This window comes from Anolis sagrei, chromosome 6 (genome assembly GCF_037176765.1).
Source record: "Anolis sagrei isolate rAnoSag1 chromosome 6, rAnoSag1.mat, whole genome shotgun sequence".
Lineage (NCBI taxonomy): Eukaryota > Metazoa > Chordata > Lepidosauria > Squamata > Dactyloidae > Anolis > Anolis sagrei.
In genome coordinates, this window is record NC_090026.1 from 11,358,613 (window position 1) to 11,384,895 (window position 26,283).

Below are 26,283 nucleotides of genomic sequence, written 5' to 3' on the forward strand. Positions count from 1 at the left end.
TCTGATACCACTTTAACTGCCAAGACTCAATGCTATAGAATCCTTGGAGTTGTAGTTTTTTACAAGGTCTTCTACCTTCTCTACCAAGGAGTCCTTGTGCCTTGCACACTGCAACTTCCAGGATCTTGTAGCACAGATACATGGCATTTAAAGTGGTGTCAAATTGCATTAATTGTACAGTGGAAATGCACTCAAAAGTGTCAGGATAGAATCAGGGTTGGAAGAAATCACGAGGGCCATCTAGCTCAACCGCCTGCCATGCACGAAATACACAATCAAAGCACCCCCAACAGATGGCCATCCAGTCTCTGTTTAAAACCCTCCAAGGGGGGAGTTTCCACCAGACTCTGAGGCAGAGAGTTCCACTGTTGAACAGCTCTTATGGTCAGGAAGCTCTTCCTAATGTTTGAAAATACTATTTTATTCTTCCAATTAGCACTTTTAAGTCTAGTAATATTTAATGGCCTTCTCAGGGTGTGATAAACAAAGAGAAAAAAAAACCCAAATAGACTTACCCTGCGAAGAGAAAGGAACCCATGCCCCGTCCAGTGGCTTTGTTTCTCAAATAATTCCGTTAATCTAACGAAAAGTCCCTACACACCCCTGCTTCCCATTTTCAAGAGAGGCAAGGCTTTTACCAATTGCTTTTATTGTTTCCAGGTTGCATTCTCACCTGTCCCCAATCACTCAATTAGAGAAAGAGTTGAGGTTGACTGGGATTTGATGCGACTCTTGAGTTTGCCCTAGTTTTATAAGTGTCCAATTGGATGTGATGAACCTGAGATGAAGACTGGATGCTAGGAAAGTGATGTTTTCGGTGTTTTTATTAAAAGACATTCTTATCATAGCACACCAAGTCAAATAATATATATTATAGAAAAGCCACCCCATGCCAGCATGTCTTTAACAACCAGGAATCTATCAGATTGAGCTTCCTCTTTCATCCAGAACCAAAGGCATATCTACCTAGGACTTTCCATTGGCTTGGGATGCATATATACTGTCAAATTAATGCAGTTTGATAGCTCAACCTAGGGGTTGGGACCCCTGAGGTATTTTCTGTTGGTCATGGGGGTTCTGTGTGGGAGGTCTGGCCCAATTCTATCATTGGTGGAGTTCAGAATGCTCTTTGATTGTAAGTGAACTATAAATCCCAGCAACTACAATTCCCAAATGTCAAGGTCTATTTTCCCCCAAACTCCACCAGTGTTCACATTTGAGCATATTGAGCATTCATGCTAGGTTTTGTCCAGATCTATCATTGTTTGAGTCCACAGTGCTTTCTGGATGTAGGTGAACTACAACTCCCAAACTCAAGGTCAATCCCAACAAACCCTTCCAGTATTTTCTGTTCATCATGGGAGTTCTGTGTGTCAAGTTTGGTTCAATTCCATCATTAGTGGAGTTCAGAATGCTCTTTGATTGTAGGTGAACTATAAATCACAGCAACTACAATTCCCAAATGACCAAATCAATGCCCCCCCCCCCCCCGCAGTATTCAAATTTGAGCGTATCAGGAGTTCAGAATGTTATTTGATTATAGGTTAACTATAAATCCCAACAACTACAACTCCCAAATGTCAAGGTCTATTTTCTATTTTCCCCAAACTCCACCAGTATTCAAATTTGGGTGTATCGGGTATTTGTGCCAAATTTGGTCCAGAGAATTAAAATACATCCTGCATATCAGATACTTACATAACGATTCATAACAGTAGCAAAATTAGGAAGGTTGAGAACCACTATCTTAACTGCTATACCTCAATGCTATGGGATTCTTGGAATAGTGGTTTTACAAGGTATTTTATCTTCTCTGCTGAGGAGTCCTGGTGTCTCACCAAACCACAAATCCCAGGATTCCATAGCCTTAAGCCATGGCAGTTACAAGTAGTGTCAAACTGCATTAATCCTTCTTTGTAAATACATCCCCAGCCAACTTATTTCAATGTCAGAGCTGAACTAATAATATAATATAATATATTGTTTTTACATATTATATTTCAATAATATTATAATGTAATACAATATAATAGTAATATGATATAATAATTATATGTTTTATATTACATGCAATGTTACTAAAATATTACAGTATAGTAGTATAGTACAATATAGTAATATATAATACTAATATTGTGCTATCCTAATATAATATAATATAATATAATATAATATAATATAATATATTGAAGACCTACAAGCCACTCTAAACACCTTCGCAGAAGCATACGAGAAGCTCGGCCTGTCATTGAACATCGAGAAAACCAAAGTGTTCTTTCAGCAGGTACCAGCCAATCCCTCTCCAATGCCAGCTTAATGGTGTAACATTAGAAAATGTTGACCATTTCCACTACCTTGGCAGCCACCTCTCCACAAAAGTCAACATTGACACTGATACACAACTCCACCTGAGCTCTGCGAGTGCAGCATTTTTTCGAATGAAGCAGAGAGTGTTTGAGGACCGGGACATCCGTAGGGAGACCAAGGCGCTTATTTATAAAGCTATTGTCCTCCCAACCCTGCTATACGCCTGCAAGACGTGGACTATCTACATACGTCACATGCAACTCCTAAAATGATTCCATCAGCGTTGCCTCCGAAAAGTCCTGCAAATCTCTTGGGAAGACAAGCGGACAAACGTCAGCGTGCTAGAAGAAGCAAAGACCACTGAAAAGATGGTTCTCCGCTGTCAACTCCGCTGGACCGGCCACATTGTCCGGATGCCCGACCATAGAATCATAGAATCAAAGAGTTGGAAGAGACCTCGTGGGCCATCCAGTCCAACCCCCTGCCAAGATGCAGGAATATTGCATTCAAATCACCCCTGACAGATGGCCATCCAGCCTCTGTTTAAAACCCTCCAAAGAAGGAGCCTCCACCACACTCCAGGGCAGAGAGTTCCACTGCTGAACGGCTCTCAGTCAGGAAGTTCTTCCTCATGTTCAGATGGAATCTCCTTTCTTGCAGTTTGAAGCCATTGTTCCTTGTCCTAATCTCCATGGAAGCAGTAAACCACCATCTCCAAAGCAGTTGCTCTACTCCAAAGAACGGAAAACGGAATGTTGGTGGACAGGAAAAGAGATTTAAAGATGGGCTCAAAGCCAACCTTAAAAACTCTGGCATAGACACTGAGAACCGAGAAGCCCTGGCCCTTGAGTGCTCCAGCTGGAGGTCAGCTGTGACCAGCAGTGCTGTAGAATTTGAAGAGGCACGAATGGAGGGCGAAAGAGAGAAACGTGCCAGGAGGAAGGCGTGTCAAGCCAACCCCGACTGGGACCCCTTCCACCTGGAAACTAATGCCCTCACTGTGGGAGAACATGCATGTCAAGAATAGGGCTCCACAGTCACCTATGTACCCACTGATCTTGGAAGACAATCCTATTCGGACTACAAGGGATCACCTAACAATATATTGCATTGACATATAACTTGTAAGCTGCTTCAGGGTGAGAAGGGCGGTGTGAAGGCGCAAGTGGCGCCACCTATATGTAGAACTGTAAGTTGCAGGTCTTGAACTGTTGTATCATGCCTGATTTTGCCTTTTTACTCTGTAAATGTATAGTTGGATTGATTGGTTATTTATAGCTGTTGTTTGCTCCAGTTGAACTGCTCCTCCTGTTCAATTGTTTGACCCCACCTCTTCCTAGAGAGCAGGAAAGTGTTTCCTTTTCTATCCCACCATCAAACTTTCTATCAGAAGGACGTGAGAGAGAGACTTGGCTCTGAAGCCCTTGATTAAGTTACCTCTCAGCACCATTTCTGAGGTTCTTACCCTTGAGACTTATGCTTCATGTTCAGATCAACCTGGACGACACTGAGAAGTCTCAAGCGCCTTCAAACCAGTTCTTTGGCACCAGAGGAAGGCTTTGTGCCTTCAAAATATAGGCCATTGGAATTGGGGTTGTGATTATTCCGATATTCACAGCCATTGAGAAAGAGGGACCTGGAAAAGCTTCCCAGCTGCAAAACTCCTTGGACCCAAGACAACCAGAGACTGTAATGTATATTTTCCTTTACCCCTTTGAAACTTCCAGCTTATTGCCTTAAAGGGATAACTCTTTGTGAACAATCAAACCTATTTTGAGTTATCTACTGTGTTTTTGGTCCTTGGGAGTTCCAGTTTTCCTAAAGGAGGGCAAGAAGCAATCCCCTGGGGAGAGATGTCACGTCCATGTATCTTTCACTAAGATCTATAGACCTCAGGTGTGACGGCACAGGCGGGATATAAATGTCACAAATAAATAAATAAACAAACTCTTGAACTTGAATCCTGAACATCAGGCTTCTGAGCATGTGCAGAGTATCTTTTCATAGATAATTGTTTATTGTTCCATATTTAAGCGCTAGGGAAATGCTCAGGGCCCTTCCAGACAGGCCCTAAATATATATATTCTCTAGATCTGATCCCAGGTTTTTGTTTATCTCGGATTATCTCGGATTATCTGGCTGGGAGAGCTTTTGCGCAATTAAAACTTGTGCACCAGTTGCGCCCTTACCTCGGGAAGTCTGATCTGGCCACGGTGGTCCACGCTCTTATTACATCCCGAATAGACTACTGCAACGCTCTCTACGTGGGGTTGCCCTTGAAGACTGTTCGGAAACTTCAACTAGTCCAGCGAGCGGCAGCCAGATTGCTCACCGGAGCGACATACAGGGAGCATACCACCCCCCTGCTGTGCCAGCTCCACTGGCTGCCGATTCAGTTCCGAGCACAATTCAAGGTGCTGGTTTTGACCTACAAAACTCTATACGGTTCCGGTCCAGTGTATCTGTCTGAACGTATCTCCCTCTACGTCCCACCCCGGAGTCTGAGATCGTCTGGGGAGGCCCTGCTCTCGACCCCACCGCTATCACAAGTGAGGCTGGTGGGGATGAGGAGCAGGGCTTTCTCAGTGGTGGCCCCCCACCTGTGGAACTCACTCCCGGGGGAAATCAGGGCATCATCATCCCTCCTCTCCTTCAGGAGGAGGGTGAAGACTTGGTTATGGGACCAGGCCTTTGGGCACTCTGGCAATTAAATCAGACAATCAGGCGAGTAAGACCAGCAGGATTGAGGAAGTGGAACGTAAAACTAGATCTATGAGTTGACGAACGCTGACCATGTATGAGGAGAAATTGGGTTTGTATTTAGTTTTTATTGATTTTACTGATTTTATGGTTATAATGCATGAATTGTTGTCAATTGTGAATTGATGTGATTTTGTGTATGATTGTTTTATGATGCAAGCATCAAACTGTGCCTTTGCTTTTGTAAGCCGCCCTGAGTCCCCTTCGGGGTGAGAAGGGCGGGGTAAAAGAACCCCAAATAAATAAATAATAAATTATCTGGCAGTGCGGACTCATATAATCCAGTTTAAAGCAGAAAGTCTGGGATATAATCCTGGGATATATATAGGGCCTGTCTGGAAGGACCCTCAGAAGTGTTAGACCACAATTATTCTTAGGGTGCATTTACATTGTAGAATTAATGCAGATTGACACCACTTGTAACTGCTACAGAACGCTGGGATTTGTAGTTTGGTGAGGTAGTAGCACTCTTTCAAAGAGAAAGCTAAACACCCTTATAAAACTACAACTCCCTGGATTCCAGTTAAAATGGCAGTCAAACTGCATGAATTCTCCAATGTGGAATAGGTGCACCCCAAAGAGTATTCCCTCACTTCCACGTGTCATCCACAATAGTTTAAGGGAGGCGGGACGTTAAGGTCAGCCTATGAGCGAATCCCTTTCGCTACTAACGTGGAAGAGATTGGGCGGGAAGCCTGTCAATCAAGAGGATTGCCCCGCCGCCATCGCAATCGAATTTTGCGGAGCGAACGTTCGGCGAGCTCACAAAGGAACGCTCGTTTCTGATTGGTCAATCTGTCTCCATAATCTCCAGGACTCCAATTTAAAGGGGAAGTAGCCGCTCCTTGTTGGAATCCTGAATCCAAAGGTGAGTCTACTTATTTGAATCAGAAGGCTGGGATAGTAGCATAGATTGAGCGTCCCTTGTCCAAAAATTTCATAAATGGCTGAGACAGTGGCACCTTTGTTTTATGCTGGTCCAATGTACAGATTTTTGGGTGCATCTACACTATAGAATTCATGCAGATTGATACCACTTTAACTGCCATGGCTCAATGCTATGGAATCTCGGGAGTTGAACAAGATCTTGAGCCTTCTCTGCCAAAGAGTGCTGGTGCATCACCAAACTACAACTCCCAGGATTCCACAGCATCAAGCCATGTTAGTTAAAGTGGTGTCAGACTGGTTTCATTCTACTGTAGATGCACTTGGTACTCTGTTATGTTTTGTGCTTAAGAAATTCAGCAGTGGGTTGTTGTAGGTTTTTTGGGCTGTATGGCCATGTTCTAGTAGCATTCTCTCCTGATGTTTCGCCTGCATCTGTGGTAGGCATCCTCAGAGGTTGTAAGGTCTGTTGAAAATTAGGAAAATTGGGTTTATATATCTGTGGAAAGTCCAGGGTGGGAGAAAGAACTCATGTCTGTTGGAGGCAAGTGTGAATGTTTCAACTGGCCACCTTGATTAACATATTAATAATAATATTAATAATAATAATAATAACAACAACAACATTTGATGGCCCGACAGTTTTTAGGTTTGGCTTGTTACTGCCTGGGAGAATCTTTTGTTGAGAGGTGATTAGCTGTCCCTGATTGTTTATTGTCTGGAGTTCCCCTGTGTTTGAGTTTTGTTCTTTACTGTTATAACTTTAGAGGTTTTTTTAATACTGGTAGCCAGATTTTGTTCATTTCCATGGTTTCCTCCTTTCTGTTGAAGTTGTCCACATGCTTGTGGATTTCAATGGCTTCTCTGTGTAGTCTGACATGGTGGTTGTGAGAGTGGCCCAGCATTTTTGTGTTCTCAAATAATTTCCTGTGTCCAGGTTGGTTCATCAGGTGCTCTGCTATGGCTGACATCTCGCCTTATCCGAATGCATCTCCCCTTATGAACCTGCTAGCACTTTAAGATCGTCCAGGGAGGCCCTGTTCTCGATCCTGCCTGTGTCACAAATACGTTACGCGGGGGCGAGAGACAGGACCTTCTCAGTGGTGGCCCCTCGGTTATGGAATGCCCTTCCAGAAAAGGAGATTCCATCTGAATATTAGGAAGAACTTCCTGACTGTGAGAGCCGTTCAGCAGTGGAACTCTCTGCCCCGGAGTGTGATGGAGGCTCCTTCTTTGGAAGCTTTTATGCAGAGGCTGGATGGCCATCTGTCAGGGGTGATTTGAATGCAATATTCCTGCTTCTTGGCAGAGGGTTGGACTGGATGGCCCATGAGGTCTCTTCCAACTCTTTGATTCTATGATTCTATGATTCTATGAAAAGAGTCAAGACCTGGCTGTTCAAGCAAGCGTTTGAAAATGCAATGTAAAAGTCATAGGAACTTGGAACGACTGGACAACGAGATGGATAATGTTTTTTTAATTAGGAGATGCAAATGGCTTATGTTTTTATTACTTTTGTTTGGTATTATACTATGTAGTAATGTTTTAAATGTTTTATGATGTTCTTGGGCATCGAATAATTGCCTTTGTGAACTGCCCTGAGTCACCTGAGGGCTGAGAAGGGCGGTATACAAATATAGTAAATAAATAAATATTTATTTACCTTTAGTTCCTTTCATGTTCCTTAAATAAATAAAATAAATATAAATAAACTTTATTTGTACCCCGCTACTATCTCCCCAAGGGATTCGGTGCGGCTTACATGAGGCCAAGCCCGAAGTGCATCAAACAGACATCAATAACACAACATTAATAAACAATAAATAAAATACAAATCATATAAGCCACGAGAGTCAAGATGAAGATCCACCCAGAGGAAAAGTGTTCCTGCCATACATCAAGGGAACCACTGACCGCAGAGGGAAGCTGATGAGGAAACACAACATACAAACAATCTACAAACCCACCAAGAAAATCCAACAAATGCTACGTTCAGCAAAGGACAAGAGGGATCCTCTCACCTCTGCAGGAGTCTATCGTGTACCATGCAGCTGTGGACAAGTCTACATAGGGACCACCAAACGCAGCATTGCCCAAACAAGAATCCAGGAACATGAAAGGCACTGCAGACTACTTCAACCAGAGAAATCAGCCATAGCAGAGCACCTGATGAACCAACCTGGACACAGCATTTTATTTGAGAACACAAAAATGCTGGACCACTCTCACAACCACCATGTCAGACTACACAGAGAAGCCATTGAAATCCACAAACATGTGGACAATTTCAACAGAAAGGAAGAAACCATGAAAATGAACAAAATCTGGCTACCAGTATTAAAAAATTCTAAAATCAAAACAGCAGAGAGAAAAACAGGCAGGGACATCTAAGCACCTTTCATTAAGAGTTTGCTCCAGGCACAGTCAGCCCATTGTATGCTAATCAAGGTGGTCAATTGAAAAGATCCACACCTAGCCCAACTTACAAAAGCCCTTTGTCTCACCCTGGTCATTCCACAGATATATAAACCCCTTTTTTCCCAGCTCCAGCAGACCTCACCTCTGAGGAAGCTTGCCATAGATGCAGGCGAAACGTCAGGAGAAATGCCTCTAGAACATGGCCATATAGCCCGAAAAAACCCACAAGAACTGAGTGATTCCGGCCATGAAAGCCTTCGACAATACAAATCATATAAATCACAACAAAAACAACAATCAATAATGACATATTTAAAATGGCCGGGCCAAATGTAATAGATTAAAATTGAGAATATGCTGACGTGAACAGGTAAAATGTAACTGGGTTAGGATTTTTCAGAGAGAAACGAGGTAACGCAATCCATCCTAAGTCAGTACTGAAGTGCAATTATGAGGGCATATCGCTGAGAGTTCTCCTTATTCTGGGAAAGCACACTGGATCAACCACGTTTTCAAGCTTCTTCTAAAGACTGCCAACGTTGGGGCATGTCTAATGTCCCTGGGAAGTGAATTCCAGACTCCTTAATTTCTGTTTGCTAATCAAGGTGTCCAATTGAAACATTCACACCTACCTCCGACAGACAAGAGTTCTTTCTTCCATCCTGGACTTGCCACAGATATATAAACCCTACTTGCATAGTTTCCAACAGACCTCACAACCTCTGAAGATGCCTGCCATAGATGCAGGCGAAACGTCAGGAGAGAATGCTTCTAGAACATGGCCATACCAGCCCAAAAAAACCCTACAACAACCCAGTGATTCCAGCTATGAAAGCCTTCGACAATAAATTCAGCAGTGCTTCGACTAGTATTTTGAAGCTCGCTTTCCTTGCCTTTACCCTCTTTATTTTGGTCTGTACTCTTCTGGATATACTGTACTTTAAATGTGTTTCCCCCACCCACAAATTGTTCATCTTTTTGCTTTCCTTGTAGGAAGAGCCATGGGCGACGAAATAAACCCGCAGCAGGAAGGGAACCCACTCTTTGGAGGAGCATTTTCTGCCTGCCTTCCCCCAGGCAGCATTGATGTCAGGTATCCAATCATTATTTCATGCCATCCTCTCATAGCAAAATTAGGCCTGCTTGGGCAACGTTACATTTGCATGCAGTCCCAACACTGGGGTATGAATGCAAGCACCATTGATTGCCTAACATCTGCCGTACACGCCTCTGATCTGGGATGAGATATGTACCTTCTATTACATACATGCATTTGTTTATTTATTTATTTATTTATTGGCAGTATTTATATTCCGCCCTTCTCACCCCACAGGGCACTCAGGGCGGATCACAATGCACGTATATATGGCAAACATTCAGTGCCATAGATACACAATATATATAGACAGACACACATGAGTGCATGCTTCTTGAATTCCCACCACCGGGGGAGCTGTTGCTTCACCGTCCACTTGTGACACTGATGGAGTACTTCCTCATTCTTTTGCACGCTGCTGGAGAGTTTTATGGCGTCGTAAAATATTTAAATTAGCCTCCCCGTATAAGTGGTACCTACATTTACAGATGCAACACTCTTTTGGGCTGCAAAGGTGGACAGCAAGCTAGACAAATGGTCGGGAGCTTACTCTGACCTGGTTAGCTTTGAACTCATGACCTTTCGGTCAGTGGCGATTTTAATGCAGCTGACTCTCAATCAGCTGTGCCACAACCCAATCCTTAATTAAAGCACTTATTGTACCCCTCCCCCCAACACACATCCAAGGATCTTTTCTTTTCTTTTTTTGTCGTGTCAGGAGTGACTTGAGAAACTGCAAGTCGCTTCTGGTGTGAGAGAATTGGCTGTCTGCAAGGATGTTGCCCAGGGGACGCCTGGATGATTTGATATTTTTATCATCCTTGTGGGAGGCTTCTCTCATGTCCCCGCATGAGGAGCTGGAGCTGATAGAGGGAGCTCATCCGCCTCTCCCTGGATTCGAACCTGGGACCTGTCAGTCTTCAGTCCTGCCGGCACAGGGGTGGATCTCAACAGTGCTTACAATAAAATGAATAATTTAAAGCATGCATATCAAGTTATACAAATGAATTATTTAACAGTTAAAATAAGATCAATCATGCACCCAAAGTAATACAGTTGGCCCTCCACAGTCCTTGGATTTAGGAAGGCAGGATCTCCAGGAAAGGAAGTTGATCATAGTATCTGTTTTTATTTACTTCACTTGTATACTGCTTTTCTCCCTTCAGGGGGACTCAAAGCAGTTTCCAACATATTTATGGCAAAATTCAATGCCCCACATACATATAAAAGCTAACACAGAGCAACCATAACATATAACTATCTATTAGATCATAAAAACATAACAACATTGAGACAGTTAAAACGTGGAGTTAAAAACATCAATTTAAATGTTGACATCAATAGTATTAGAGCATGTAAGAAATCAGTGTGTGTGTGTGTCAACTGCAAAATAAGATGCATTAAGCTGATTGGTTGAGCTTTGCATGTGGAGATAGCTGAGCCTGGTACTTTTGGATACTGTTACATTTATGCATTGCTTTTCATTTTGTCACAAATAATATTGTAATTGGAAGACCTAGAGATGCCCAGATAAGTGTTTTCTCAAATAAGATAAGTGTGTCCTCAAATGCACTTTAATATTGATTTAGGATTGTCTGCGTGCCCTCATCTTTCTCTGAAAACCCTATCCTAGTTTACCTCCTTGTTCATGTCCAGCATTTTAAATTTTAATTATTACATTTGGCCCGGCCAAAGGTTTTTAAATGTTGTATGTTGTTATTGTTATTGTTTATTGCTTATTGTGTATTATTTGTTTTTGGGTTTTATTTATTTTATTTTATTTTATTTTAATTGTTTGTATTGATTATTTGTTATTGCCTTTGTTTATTGATGTGCTGTGGGCTTGGCCTCATGTAAGCCGCACCAAGTCCCTTGGGGAGATGGTAGTGGGGTACAAATAAAGTATTATTATTATTATTATTATTATTTCTCCAGAATCACTCTATGACCAACTTCTGACAGTGGTTTCATAAATTTTGCGTCACTTGAAATAAAATTACAAGGAAATAATATTAGGATGTAGAGTTTTTCAATTTTAAATGTTATTAGTCTGGCCTCATCATGAAACCAGATGGATTATGACAAGGGGCCCCTGGTGGCGCAATGGGTTGGCGGTTTGAATTCGGGGAGTAGGGTGAGCTCTCGTCTGTCAGCTCTAGCTTCTCATGCAAGGACATGAGAGAAACCTCTCACAGGATGGTAAAACATCCAGGCATTCTCTGGCCAACATCCTTGTAGACAGCCAATTCTCTCATACCAGTGTCTCAAGTTGCTTCTGACACGAAAAAAATGACACTATGTACTACAATTCCCATTATTGTTCCCCACTCCTTATGCTGACTGCTAGGAATTGCAGTCCCAAAAAATCTGAATGGTTGTGATGAACACCAGATTTTTTCTGGTGATGAACATCTGATTTTTTGGGACTACCATTCCCATCAGTGAGGAATAATGGGTATTGTAGTCCATCTAGTCACATGATTCCTACCCATGTTAGACTCACCCCTCACAAATATGTCTATTCTGCTCTGCCAGATTCCCTCTTCCCAATCATTTATTTCCTTTGCAGTGAGATGCGGCAGGTACCTGATAACCAAGAAGTCTTTGTTCATCCAAGTACAGACCAAAGCATCATTATAGAACTACTAGAATATCAGGCAGGTGTGCCAGATGAAAACGCTGCCAGGTAAGTGATGGAAAGCATGTCCCTTTGGAACTAAACAGACTGGAGCTGGTTTTTATAGTTTGTCAGGGATCCAGACTTTTTCATTTAGACTTTTTAATTAACTGGTTGTTTTTATCTGTGTTGTGCCCTGTCTTGGGGGCAGCCGGGTAAGAAATAAAAATATTATTATTAGTCCTTTTAATTAGATATATTCACTGTATTTTTTGTATCTTTGAACGCTATCTTTTAAAAATAATTTTAATGGTTGCAAACTGTTTTGGGTCCCATGTAGGGAGAAAGATTTGATATACGCAATTAAATAAAAAAAAAAGAAATATACATATATTCAGCCCTTGCCCATTAATCTTAACTCTGGCTCATTGAGAGAGAGAGAAAAGTCAAGTCTTCACATGGTCAGAGAGACCTTTTTATTTATTGCACCAATCACATCTGTATGGTAAAATTAATGCAGTTTTACAACACTTTTTGGCTTATTGCTATGAAATCCTAGGAGTTGTAGTTTGGTTTTTTTTTCCGTGTCAGAAACAAATTGGAGTCGCTTCTGGTGTGAGAGAATTGGCTGTCTGCAAGGATGTTGCCCTGGATGTCTTACCATCCTGTGTGAGACTTCTCTCATGTCTTGCCCAGGGGATGCCTGGATGTCTTACCATCCTGTGTGAAACTTCTCTCATGTCCCCACATGGGAAGCTGGGGCTGACAGATGGGAGCTCACCCTGTCTTGCGGATTTTCCGACCTTCAGGTCTTCAGGTCAGCAGTTCAGTCGGCACAACCCATTGCGCCACCGAGGCTCCAACACTTTTTGGCAGAGAAGGCTATAGACTTTGAAAAGCGACATCTCCCAGAATTCCATAGTATTGCGCAGTTAAAAGAAGTGCCAAACTGCACTAATTCTACAATGTGGATGCACCGTTTGGATTCATGAGTTGATCTATCCTGGAAGCTGTTATCAACAAAAAGTGGCATTTCCAAAAATTTACTTTTGATGTGTACCTATAGTTCAGGAATGGGCAACCTGTGGTGTTGTAGATGTGGTAGGCCTACAAATACCATATTTCCCCAATCATGGGCTATGTTGGCTAAGAGTTAATATCCAATAGCATGTGTGACCTTGATATAGTTCTTCAGAAGGAGTTAAGGGAAGTTTATCAGTTATTTTCCAGAGGAGATGTCAATTTTCAATTTTTTTTTCAATTAGGCGATCCCTCGTAGCCCGAGGATGATGGTCCTCCAAGTGTAGTGTCTTGGCGGTGGGTCCATAGGTGGCTATGGAGCCCTATTCTTGATCTGCATGTTCTCCCGCAGTGAGGACATCGGTTTCCAGATGGAAAGTGGTCACGGTCAGGGTTGGCTTGACGTGCCTTCCTCTTGATACGTTTCTCCCTTTCACCCTCCATTCATGCCTCTTCAAATCTTCAGCACTGCTGGTCACAGCGGACCTCCAGGTCCAGGGCTTCCCAGTTCTCAGTGTCTATGCCACAGTTTTTGAGGTTGGCTTTAAGCCCATCTTTAAATCTCTTTTCCTGTCCACCAACATTCTGTTTTCCGTTCTTGAGTTCGGAGTAGAGTAACTGTTTTGGGAGGCAGTGATTGGGCATTCGGATAATGTGGCCAGTCCAGCGAAGTTGATGGCGGAGAAGCATCGCTTCAGTGCTAGTGGTCTTTGCTTCTTCCAGCATGCTGACATTTGTCCGCCTGTCTTCCCAGGAGATTTGCAGGATTTTTCGGAGGCAGTGCTGATGGAATCGTTCCAGGAGTTGCGTATGATGTCTGTAGACAGTCCATGTTTCACAGGCGTATAGCAGGGTTGGGAGGACAATGGCTTTATAAACAAGCACCTTAGTCTCTCTATGGATGTCCCAGTCCTCAAACACTCTCTGCTTCATTCAGAAGAATGCTGCACTTGCAGAGCTCAAGCGATGTTGTGTTTCAGTGTCAATGATGACTTTTTGGAGAACTGGCTGCCAAGGTAGCGGTCAACGTTTTCTAATGTTACACCATTAAGCTGTATTTCTGGCATTGGAGAGGGATTGGCTGTGACTCCTAGAAGAGCACTTTGGTTTTCTTGATGCTCAATGAGAGGCCGAGCTTCTCATATGCTTCTGCGAAGGTGTTTAGAGTGGCTTGTAGGTCTTCTTCTGAATGTGCACAGACAACATTGTCATCAGAGGGGATGTAGCTCAGTGGTAGAGCGCATGCTTTGCATGTATGAGGTCCTGGGTTCGATCCCCAGCATCTCCACTTTTTTTACAAACAAGACTACTCTTATCTCTATTAACAAATTATTAAGACAAGAAATGAGCAGAGCCAACCTGAGATCCATACACTGTAGAATCAATGTAGTTTGACACCACTGTAACTGCTATCAAATCCTAGGAATTGTAGTTTTGCATGGTCCTTAAGCCTTTCTGCCCAAGAAGGCTGATGCCTCACTAAACTAAACATTTAAGCATTTTGCAGAAGAAGGGGAATTTCAACTGGTGTTGCCTGTCACACAACCAGGTAAGATGCAAGAACAGCTGAAAGTATGTCTTCTACACAACTCTTAAAGGCACAGGAGCCTTCTCAGGTTTTCATTTTGACAAGCCCATTTTGACAAGCCCAATGGGTATATTCCCATTTAACAACATTAGGCAGGTAGATGCAGTGCACTGTTAGGTACAGGATAGCACTATCATAATTTTTGAGATGTCTAGAGTCCCAGTGCCTCTATTTTGCTAAATATTTGCCCCGTCTGGAAATGCCTATATTGTCAAAGGAGTCAGTCAGGATTTGACTTCTGGTTGACCTATATAGCAATAATTTGGGGCACAAACATGGTGAAATTGCTCACTCCTGATTCCCATTTTGGGGATCATCTTGGATCCGTTTTTAAAGGGAAAAAATGTGAACTGAGAGTTCTGCAAAGGATACAACACTGTCAAATTAATGCCATTTGATCCCATTGTAACTACTGTGGCTCAATGCTATGGAATCCTGGGAGTCGTAGTTGGCTGAGACACCAGTAGAAAGTGCTAAAGCAGTGGTTCTCAACCTTAGTAATACCGCAATCCTTTAATACAGTTCCTCATGTTGTGGTGACCACCAACCATAAAATTATTTATGTTGCTACTTCATAACTAAGTAATTTTGCTTATGTTATGAATCGTAATGTAAATATCTGATATACAGGATGTGTTTTCATTTACTTGACCAAATTTGACATAAATACCCGATACGCCCAAATTTGAATACTGATTGGATTGGGGGTGGTAGTGTTGATTTTGTCATTTGGGAGTTATAGTTACAGGGATGTATAGGTCACCTACAATCAAAGAGCATTCTGAACTCCACCCACGATGGAGTTGAACCAAACTTGGCACACAGAACTCCCAAGAGAAAATACTGGAAGAGTTAGGTGGGCATTGACCTTGAGTTTTGGAGTTGTAGTTCACCTACATCCAGAAAGCACTGAGGACTCAATGATGGATCTGGACCAAACTTGGCACAGATACTTGATTTGTCCAAATGTGAACACTGGTGGAGTTTGGGGAAAATAGACCTTAACATTTGGGAGTTGTAGATGCTGGAATTTATAGTTCACCCACAATCAAAGAGCATTCTGAACCTCACCAGCGATAGAATTGGGCTAAACTTCCCACACAGAACCCCCCATGACCAACAGAAAATACTGTGTTTTCTGATGGTCTTTGGCGACCCTTCTAACACCCTCCTTGCAACCTCCCCAGGGGTCCCAAACCCTGGTTGAGAAATGCTGTGCTGAAGACTTTGCAAAACTGCAACTCCCACAATCCCATAGCACTGAGCCATGGCAGTTAAAATGGTGACAAACTGCATTAATTCAACAGTGTCGATGCAGCCCAAGACTCCTGGCAGTAGCTCATTGTTTCTCTAAGGGCAATGGTTCACTTGCTTTTGTCCTCCAGGTATTTGGGACTTCAGCTCCCAAAATTCCTGACAGTTGACCAAGTTAGGAGGGGCTTCTGGGAGCTGAAGTCCCAAATGTCTGGAGTTGGGAATTGCTGCCTGAGGCCCCTTCCATTCAGCTGAATAAAATCCCACATTATCTGCTTTGAACTGGAATATATGGCAGTGTGGACTCAGATAACACAGTTCAAAGCAGATATTGTGGGATATTTCACCTTAATATTCTGGTATATAAGGCTGTATGGAAGGGCCCTTAGAGGGTAGATCCAACCTAAGCATCAATTCACTTCATTTTCTCCTTTTAAGAAGTGATAAATAAACCTAGGATTCTTGTTTCAATTTAATCTAAAATTTGGATTTGGTTTCTAGTTCAGATAGAGGCCACAATATGCTAATAAATTGAGGTAGACACATCAGGAATGGGTCATTTGGCAGCAAGATGAGAAAGAAGGAAAAAGGAAGCAGGAAGGGGATGTAGCTCAGTGGTAGAGCGCATGCTTCGCATGTATGAGGTCCTGGGTTCAATCCCCAGCATCTCCAGAATTTTTTTCTTGACCATGAGGAATGATAATTTTTGGTAGAAAAGACTTGACTGGAACATACTAAAATATTTTGGCTATTTTGTTTTGACACTTTTCCACACCCAATATGCACAAGAACATTTTTCTCACTCTTAACCTATCCATAGGTGGGTTATTAATTTAAAGGGGATCAAAATTGGATCAAAACGCCCCCCAAATAGACTTTGCTTTGAGTTGCTGTGAGTTTTCCAGGCTCTATGGCCATGTTCCAGAAGCATTCTCTCCTGACGTTTTGCCCACATCAGTAGCAGGTATCCTCAAAGGTCGTGAGGTCTGTTAGAAATTAGGCAAGCGAGGTTTCTATATCTGGAATGTCCAGGGTGAGAGAAAGAACTCTTGTCTGCTTGAGGCAAGTGAGAATATTATCAATTGGCCACCTTGATTAGCATTTAGTGGTCTTGCAGTTTCAAAGCCTGGCTGGTTGCTGTCAGCAACACCAAAAAAAAAGCAGGGGAATTCCAGACAGTTGGCAACCTTGATTGGCATCTGCCTTCCTCACAGATGTGTCTGGTGGGAACGAGAGACAGGGCCTTCTCAGCGGTAGCCCCTCGACTGTGGAATGCTCTGCCTAAAGAGATATGATTGGCCCCCCCTCCCTCCTGACCTTTCGAACAAAGGTGAAAGGTGAGCAGGCCTTCCCAAATACGATATTATTGACCACTGATGACGCAACTGGACAATGATTTGATATGGAGACGCTTTGATAATGTTTTTAATGCTTTGTATGGGTTTTTATATTGCTGTTAGTGTTTTAATAGTATTTATGATTGTTTTAATTGTTGTAACTGTTTTGGCATCAAATTGTTGCCTATTGTTAACTGCACTGAGTCGCCCTTGAGCTGAGAGGGACGGTATATAAGTGTCGTAATTAATTAATTACTTAATTAATTGCCTTGCAACTTCAAAGCCTGGCTGGTTGCTGCCAGCAACACTAAAAAAACCCAGGGAAATTCCAAACAAGAATCAATCAGGGTCAGGTAACACCTCCCAACAAAGGATGCCCCCAGGCAGCAACCAGTCGGGCTTTGAAGCTGCAAGGTCATTCAATTCTAACCAAGGTGGCCAATTACAACATTCACACTTGCCCCAAGCCAACATGAGTTCGCTCACCCACCCCAGACATTCCACAGATATATAAACCCCAGTTCCCTAGTTTCCAACAGACCTCACAACCTGCTATAGATGTGGGCAAAACGTCAGGACGGCATGCTTCTGGAACATGGCCATACAGCCCGGAAAACTCACCGCAACCCAGTGATTCCGTCCATGAAAACTTTTGACAACACAATGGACTTTGCTTTATTTATCAAACATAGGAGTTATGATTTATTTGTATAATTCATGCAAAAATGCATAATATATTGATCCTGCTTCCCTCTGTGTCTGTTAATTTGGAAGTTCATCCAACTATGCTCCATGAAGCCGTTACTCCAAAATTAGATTACTCCAAAATACCATTAGATGTCTGATCAATGAGTGGGTAGGTTGGCTTTCCAGAGCAAGGGGATGTAGCTCAGTGGTAGAGCGCATGCTTTGCATGTATGAGGCCCTGGGTTCGATCCCCAGCATCTCCACCTTTTAAAACTCTGCCCTGCAGGCAAAGGACAAAGGCTAGAAATGTGAAGTAGCTCAAAATGCCACACACACCAGAGATGGCAAGTTGTGGCATTTGGACTTGTGTGTATATAACCCTGTCTTGCAGTTAATATTATTACAGTATTTTCCTACCATTTTTAAAAAAGGGAGTATAGGCCTTCTTACAATATAAAAAATCCCTTGAAACCTTCCAGGAAGTATTGTTTTTCTTTAAAGCAAGGCCATTGCTCTCTATGCATCATGTTGCTGATAGTAATCCTTTTCTAGGATTTCTTTGATGTAATCTGCAGCTTAAAAACAAAGATTTTCTCATTGAACTGGAGGTAAAAGGGTGCTTCAAAGTGGCATTAAAATTCGATTACCGCCTGGAGGCATCAGTGTGAACAAGAGGGGATATAGCTCAGTGGTAGAGCGCATGCTTTGCATGTATGAGGTCCTGGGTTCGATCCCCAGTATCTCCACTTTTTAATGACAATTGGTTTACATTCCATGCAACCCAGCCCTGCAGCGTTTGTCTCTTACACATCTTTCTGATCCTTCTGTTGTTATGATGGAGGAAAAGTCCCTCTTTCCCAATACACACACATTTAATCACATTTTAGCTCTCCCTTCCCCTTTGCTTTAAGCCCAGCAGAGGCCTTTTTTGAAGCAGGAAATAACTCAGAAATTACCTCACTACCTCTGAGGATGCTTGCCATAGATGCAGGCGAAACGTCAGGAGAGAATGCTTCTAGACCATTGCCATATAGCCCAAAAAAAAACCTACAACAACTCAGAAATTGATTTTTCAGGTTTCTAAAAAGACTTCACAGCCTACACCTGTGGTTATGCTGCAACCCTTAATACAGTTCCTCATGATGTGATTTTTTTTTTTTGGTCGTGTCAAGAGCGACTTGAGAAACTGCAAGTCGCTTCTGGTGTGAGAGAATTGGCCGTCTGCAAGGACATTGCCCAGGAGACGCCCGGATCATTTGACGTTTTTATCATCCTTGTGGGAGGCTTCTCTCATGTCCCCGCATGAGGAGCTGGAGTTGATGGAGGGAGCTCATCCGCCTCTCCCCAGATTAGAACCTGCGACCTGTCGGACTTCAGTCCTGCCGGCACAGGGGTTTTCTGTTGGTTGTGGGAGTTCTCCCAAATGACAAAATGACTCCCAAATGACAAAATCAATATTTTTGAGTGATGGTCACTCCTTGGGTTAGTAGGTGTCTTGTGGCCAAATGTGGCGGCAGTTCGTTTAGCGCAGTGTTTCTCAACCTGGAGGTCGGGACCCCTGTGGGGGTCGCGAGGGGGTGTCAGAGGGGTCGCCAAAGACCATCAGAAAACATAGTATTTTCTGTTGGTCATGGGGGTTCTGTGTGGAAAGTTTGTGTGGAAATGCTATTTCATTGTGGGTGAACTATAAATCCCAACAACTACAACTCCCAAATGGCAAGGTGTATTTTCTCCAAACTTTACCAGTGTTCACATTTGGGCATATTGAGTATTTGTGCCAAGTTTGATCCAGATCCATAATTGCTTGAGTCCACAGTGTTCTCTGGATGTAGGTGAACTACAACTCCAAAAACTCAAGGTCAACATTCTATGGCAGTGCTTCTCAACCTGGGGGTCGGGAACCCTGTGGGGGTTGTGAGGGGGTATTAGAGGGGTTGCCAAATACCATCAGAAAACATAGTATTTTCTGTTGGTCGTGGGGGTTCTGTGTGGAAAGTTTGTGTGGAAATGCTATTTCATTGTGGGTGAACTATAAATCCCAACAATTACAACTCCCAAATGGCAAGGTCTATTTTATCCAAACTCGACCAGTGTTCACATTTGGGTATTTTGAGTATTTGTGCCAAGTTTGATCCAGATCCATCATTGCTTGAGTCCACAGTGTTCTCTGGATGTAAGTGAACTACAGCTCCAAAAACTCAAGGTCAGTGTCCACCAGACCTTCCCGGTATTTTCTCTTAGTCATGGGAATTCTGTGTGCCAAGTTTGATTCAATTCCATCATTGGTGGAGTTCAGAAGGCTCTTTGATTTTAGGTGAACTATAAATCCCAGCAACTCCAGCACTACCAAATAACAAAATCAATCACCCCCAACCCCACCAGTATTCAAATTTGGGCATATTGGGTCTTTGTGTCAAATTTGGTCCAGGGAATGAAAATACATCCTGCATATCAGATATTTACATTACGATTCATAACAGTAGCAAAATTACTATTATAAAGTAGCAACAAAAATAACGTTATGGTTGGGGATCACCACAACATGAGGACCTGTATTAAGGGGTCGCGGCATTAGAAAGGTAGAGAACCACTGGTCTAGCGGATTTTGAGTTATGATGTCACTCAAAATGAACAGAGGATTTATAGATAGACAGACAGACAGAAAGACCCAGGATCATGTAAACATTTCTCAGGCTAAAAGGATTCCCAAGTGGAAAAGTTCATGAAGCCCTGATTTCAATTATGGTTCAAATTATGAAAATCTGACTGTGTAGCTAGTGCCCTTGTTCACCAGGTCAGGAACTCTGGGACTAGGTAGATTCTGGGATATGTAGACCAACTCTTCTGCTCTCCCTCTTTCAGTCTCTTTCCACGATTGAGAGGTGTGATGTTTGCTCCTTTTTTTTCCAGCCTAACTTCTCCATCCTTATCTCCACCAGGTACCACTTTGAGGACTTGGCAGATTCTTCTTCCACCACTGAGATCTTGAACCAAGAACAGTTTCTGCCTCAACTCTTAGCTCTAGAAGGCTGCAGCAGCGCCTGGCAGCTCACCGCCCGCCAGCTGGTCGCAAAATTTAATGAAGAGGTGGGTTATCAAGGCTTGTTGTGAAGTTGTAATGTGTTTAAAAACAAAAACAAAGTAAATAACTTGGCATTATACTAAGTGTCCTTTGACCAGTATCTGGCCACTTGGAGTGCCTCTGGTGTCACCAGGAGCAGGTCCTCCATTGTACATGTGGCAAGACTCAGACTGCATTGTAGTAGGTAGTCTGTGGTTTGCTCTCCTCCACAGTCGCATGTCGTGGACTCGACTTTGTGGCCCCATTTCTTAAGGTTGGCTCTGCATCTTGTGGTGCCAGAGGACAGTCTGTTCAGCGCCTTCCAAGTCACCCAGTCTTCTGTGTGCCCAGGAGGGAGTCTCTCATTCGGTATCAATCATGGATTGAGGTTCTGGTTTTTAGCCTGCCACTTTTGGACTCTTGCTTGCTGAGGTGTTCCTGCGAGTATCTCTGTAGATCTTCAAAAGCTATTTCTTGATTTAAGGGAGGTTTGAAGTAGTTGAGCAGAAGCTCTCTGAAGTTGTAGGTGCTCTTACTGCCTATTACAGGGGAAACCAACTGATTCCTAATCCATCTAAAACACAGACGTGTGCTTTTCACTTTAAGAATAGGCAAGTATCTTGAGCTCTGAGGATTACCTGGGAAGAAATCCCACTGGAGCATTACAGCACACCAAAATATCTGAGAGTTACCCTGGACCGCACTCTGGCTTACAAGAAGTACTACTTGACTATCAAGCCAAAAGTGGGTACTAAAAAGAATATCCTGGGGATTACAACCAGACACAGTGAAGACATCTACCCTTTCACTTTGCTACTCTGCTGCTGAATATGCATGCCCAGTGTGGATCACATCTCTATCAGTGTTGGGGTTTTAATTTTCACATCTGGATTCAAGTCAGTTTAAGTATTGCTTATAGGTGAGGGAAAGGCTAAATCATTGCCAAAGATACAGAGGCTAAGCAAGTTAGTACTTGAATGACAACCTCAGTCAAAACCAGGCTATGTGTCCAGAGGAACTACCTCCCTAATTTTCCTTGTCTATGAAAATCCCTATGAAATTCATAGGGTTGCTGTAAATCGACTAACAACATACACATCCTTGTAATAAGAAAAAAAGGGAGTTCTAGCCCATATGATTTCAGTGGGGAGAAATAACGGAAGACAAAATGAAATACACAAATATAGGATGGGTGACTCCTAGCTTGACAATAAGACTAGTGGAAGCGTGACTAAAATGATCAAGGGTATGGAGAACAAGCCCTATGAGGAGCAGCTTAAAGAGCTGGGCATGTTTTGCCTTAAGAAGAGAAGGCTGAGAGGAGACATGATAGCCGTGTATAAATATGTGACAGGAAGTGAGATAAATATGAGATAAATATGTGAGAGGAGATAAATATGTGAGAGGAAGCCACAGGGAGCAAGCTTGTTTTCTGCTTCCTTGGAGACTAGGACGCGGAACAATGGCTTCAAACTACAAGGGAGGAGATTCCATCTGAACATTAGGAAGAACTTCCTGACTGTGAGAGCCGTTCAGCAGTGGAACTCTCTGCCCCGGAGTGTGGTGGAGGCTCCTTCTTTGGAAGCTTTTAAGCAGAGGCTGGATGGCCATTTGTCAGGGGTGATTTGAATGCAATATTCCTGCTTCTTGGCAGGGGGTTGGACTGGATGGCCCATGAGGTCTCTTCCAACTCTTTGATTCTATGATTCTATGATTCTAAGTCATAGGGAGGAGGGAGAAAACTTGTTTTCTGCTGCCCTGGAGACTATGACGCAATGGAACAATGGCTTCAAACTACAAATAAGGAGATTCCACCTGAATATGAGGAAGAACTTCCTGACTGTGAGAGCTGTTCAGCACTGGAACTCTCTGTCCCAGAGTGTGGTGGAGGCTCCTTCTTTGGAGGCTTTTAAACAGATGCTGGATGGCCATCTGTCGGGGGTGCTTTGAATGCAATTTTCCTGCTTCTTGGCAGTGGGTTGGACTAGATGGCCCGTGAGATCTTTTCCAACTCTATGATTCTATGAATCTAGGAGTCTTACAAACTGAACATGAGCCAACAATGTGATGCAGCAGCTAAAAAAGCCATTGTGATTCTAGGCTGCATTGATAGGAGTATAGTGCAGGAAATCTGCTGACCGGAGCGTTAGCAGTTTGAAGCCGCAAGTCGGGGTGAGCTTCTAGCTGTCAGCTCTAACTTCTGCCTACCTTGCAGTTCGAAAGTATGTAATGAGAGTAGATCAATAGGTACTGTCTTGGTGAGGTAAAAGGGTGCCAAATGTAGACATGAGAGCAACACTATCGGAGAAGTCTATGGACAACAGGCTCCTCAGCATGGAAAAATGGAACAAGAGCACTTCCCAATGACCAGAGTTGAGCATCGCCTCCAGACACCATAGATGGAAGGGGAAGGACTCTACCTCTGTCTTGTATGTCGTTGTTTACTGTGTAAAAACAGGCACTGAATGTTTGGCTTATATGTGTAAAACTGTAATCCTCTCTGAGTCCCTCCAGGGAGATAAAACAGAATAGAAATAAAGTGTAATGTTGTTGTTGTTGTTGTTGTTGTTATTATTTGAAACACAACAAGATGAGTCCACAGCAGACACTCTGCTGGCTGTTGTATTGGATCACACGTTGGACACTTCCCAAGTGTCTAGGACTGTGTGATGTATCAGCGAATAATGCATGCAGATCCCAGTAAGGTGACCTTTTGCAGCTGGCAGATGATAATTTTGTCAGTGCCGATTGTGTTTAAGTGCAGGCCAAGGTCTTTAGGCACTGCACCCAGTGTTCCGATCACCACTGGGGCCATCTTGACTGGCTTGTGCCAGAGTCTTTGCAGTTTGATCTTTAAATCCTCATATCGTGTCAGCTTTTCCAGTTGTTTCTCTTCAATCCTGCTGTCACCTGGGATTGCAACATCGGCAATCCATACTTCATTTTTTAACACAATTGTGAGGTCAGGAGTATTGTGCTTCAAAATTCTGTCTGAATTTGGAGGTCCCAGAGTAGCTTGATGTGTTCATTTTCTGCAACTTTTTCAGACTTGTGATCCCCCAGTTCTTTGTTGTAGGCAGATGGTATTTGTGGCACAGTTCCAATGAATCATTTGAGCAACGGTGTTATGCCTCTGCTTGTAGTTTCTCTGTGCGATCTTCTTGCAGCAGCTGAGGGTGCGATCTATTGTTTCATCTGCTTCCTTGCACAGTCTACATTTGGGATCTGTCATCGACTTTTCAATTCTGGCTTTGATGGCATTGGTTCAAATGGCTTGTTCTTGGGCTGCCAGAATCAGGCCCTCCTTTGTCTCCTTTTTCAAAGTTCCATTTGTGAGACACAGCCATGTTCTTTCTTTGTTAATTTGGCTCTCAATTTTTCCCAGGAACTGTCACTGGAGAGCCTTCCTTTGCCAGTTTTCTCGTCTGCTCTGGATTGTGTTTTTCTGCTCTGGATTGTGTATTATTATTATTATTATTATTATTATTATTATTATTAGTAGTAGTAGTAGTAGTAGTATTAGTAGTTTCTAGATTGAAGGAAGGAATAGTACTGCCAGTGGAAACTTTGGAGCATTTTATGTTCTCCACTGGTTGGAAAAGGACAGGTGTCTGCAAGAGTTTCACTTTGTTCCCTTTCTGCTCCCAGGCCAAAAATGAAGTCACCCTGCACCTGGCATTGCTGCGCCTCCCTCAATATGGAACGGACCTGCTTCTCACCTTCAACGATCCCACACGGATTCAGTACGTATACCTTAAAGCAGAGTTTGGGGTATCTTAATACAGGCCTCTTCCACACAATGCTTACTTTCTAACCACAAAATGTCATCATTTATTTATTTATTATTTGAACTTATATGCCGCCACTCCCCTGGGGTTCAGAGCGGCTTACAAGAATGGCTAAAATCTATTTAAAAACAGCAATATCAAACATTAAAAGCCTGTCGAAACAGGTATGTCTTACATGCCCTGCGGAAAGCTGGTAAGTCCCGCAAGGCACTGACTTCAGGTGGCAGAGTATTCCAGAGTGATGGTGCCACTGCTGTGAAGGCTCTGCGTCTGGTTACTGTTAGACGCAAGGTCTTGACACTGGGAATTTCCAATAGATCTTGGTCCTCAGAACGGAGGGATCTCTGGGGTTGGTAGGGGGTGAGCTCTAAGCACCAGTGTTTTGTGGCCAACTGGAGTGAAGTGTGTGTGCAAAAATATTTGGTGCCTTACTCTGATTCTGCCTTTTTCCTTTCTTAGTCCGCTCAGCAGCAGCGCAGCCCAAGGAACTGAGGTCCCTCCTCCTTTTTCTCAAGCGCCGTGGACGGTGGAGCATTTCCACACCTTTGTACGCAGCCTGCGGCTTCACGACCCTGGCATCTTTGGCTAGGACACGTCTGTGCTGCCCTGAACTCCAAACATCAGCCCATCTCTACTGCAAGCACAACCCCCTTGTTGGGTTAAGACTCTCTTAAGGTATCCTCAGCCAGGCATAATATCTGATGCTTACGTTTGCTGCTGCTTTTCTCTCTCTGTCTTACTTTCCTACCCAGAGAGAAGTGGACTCAGAATACCAAAGGGTATTTGCATTGTTATATGATGATTTCAAGGCAACCCCACGTGACAAAAGTGGTTTTAAGTCTCCTCCCTGCTGTTGGATGACAATGAATGGTTTGTCTAAAGGGAATGTGAATTGCACTTGATTCTCCCAGCAATTGCACTTGGCCCTCCACAATTTGCAGGTTTGATTAAAATATTATCTCTAGGAATCTCTAGACCAGGCATGGACAAGCTTTGACCCTCCAGGCGTTTTGGACTTCAACTCCCACAATTCCTTTTTATACCCCGCTCCCATCTTCTGCCCTTTCCCCCAGACATATACTTTCTACAATAAACTACAGAAATTACATGTGAAATATCAGTCTTAAGGATACCAGGAGTGTATAATATGCAAAAGGAAAGAGTGATTATTAAATTAATATGTATGCTCAGATTGTTTTGGTAAGGGGTTGGAAAGATAAAAACCAAGTGGACTCTGACAAATTGGTATAATTATATAGTTCGTGTGTTAAATATGGAAGTAACAAATTGTAAATTGAGTAATATAGATATAATAGAAAATGATATAATAATTAAGAGCATGTGGGACCATTAGGAATTATTTAGAGAATGTATTAAGACGTGGAGTGGAAAAATTCTCCAGCGCAACTTCACACTTTGTTCATTGATTAAGACTGATAACTACTGGCTGTTTAGGAATTTGCCC

The 26,283-nt window shown here is 42.9% G+C and overlaps 1 protein-coding gene and 4 non-coding genes across 5 annotated transcripts; all 5 read left to right on the forward strand.

Moving 5' to 3' along the window:
- Positions 1 to 5,770: 5,770 nt before the first annotated feature.
- RANGRF (RAN guanine nucleotide release factor) lies at positions 5,771 to 25,933 on the forward strand. The gene is made up of 6 exons (XM_067469770.1): positions 5,771 to 5,935; positions 9,364 to 9,463; positions 12,036 to 12,152; positions 20,909 to 21,056; positions 24,679 to 24,773; positions 25,278 to 25,933. Exons 2-6 carry the CDS (start codon positions 9,372 to 9,374, stop codon positions 25,405 to 25,407), a joined length of 582 nt encoding a protein of 193 aa, XP_067325871.1. The 5' UTR covers positions 5,771 to 5,935; positions 9,364 to 9,371; the 3' UTR covers positions 25,408 to 25,933.
- Positions 14,320 to 14,391, forward strand: TRNAA-UGC (transfer RNA alanine (anticodon UGC)). Its single transcript has one exon. It is a non-coding gene; the product is annotated as a tRNA-Ala (tRNA).
- TRNAA-CGC (transfer RNA alanine (anticodon CGC)) lies at positions 16,546 to 16,617 on the forward strand. The gene has a single exon. It is a non-coding gene; the product is annotated as a tRNA-Ala (tRNA).
- Positions 18,161 to 18,232, forward strand: TRNAA-UGC (transfer RNA alanine (anticodon UGC)). Its single transcript has one exon. It is a non-coding gene; the product is annotated as a tRNA-Ala (tRNA).
- On the forward strand, positions 18,644 to 18,715 carry TRNAA-UGC (transfer RNA alanine (anticodon UGC)). Its single transcript has one exon. It is a non-coding gene; the product is annotated as a tRNA-Ala (tRNA).
- Positions 25,934 to 26,283: the final 350 nt, after the last annotated feature.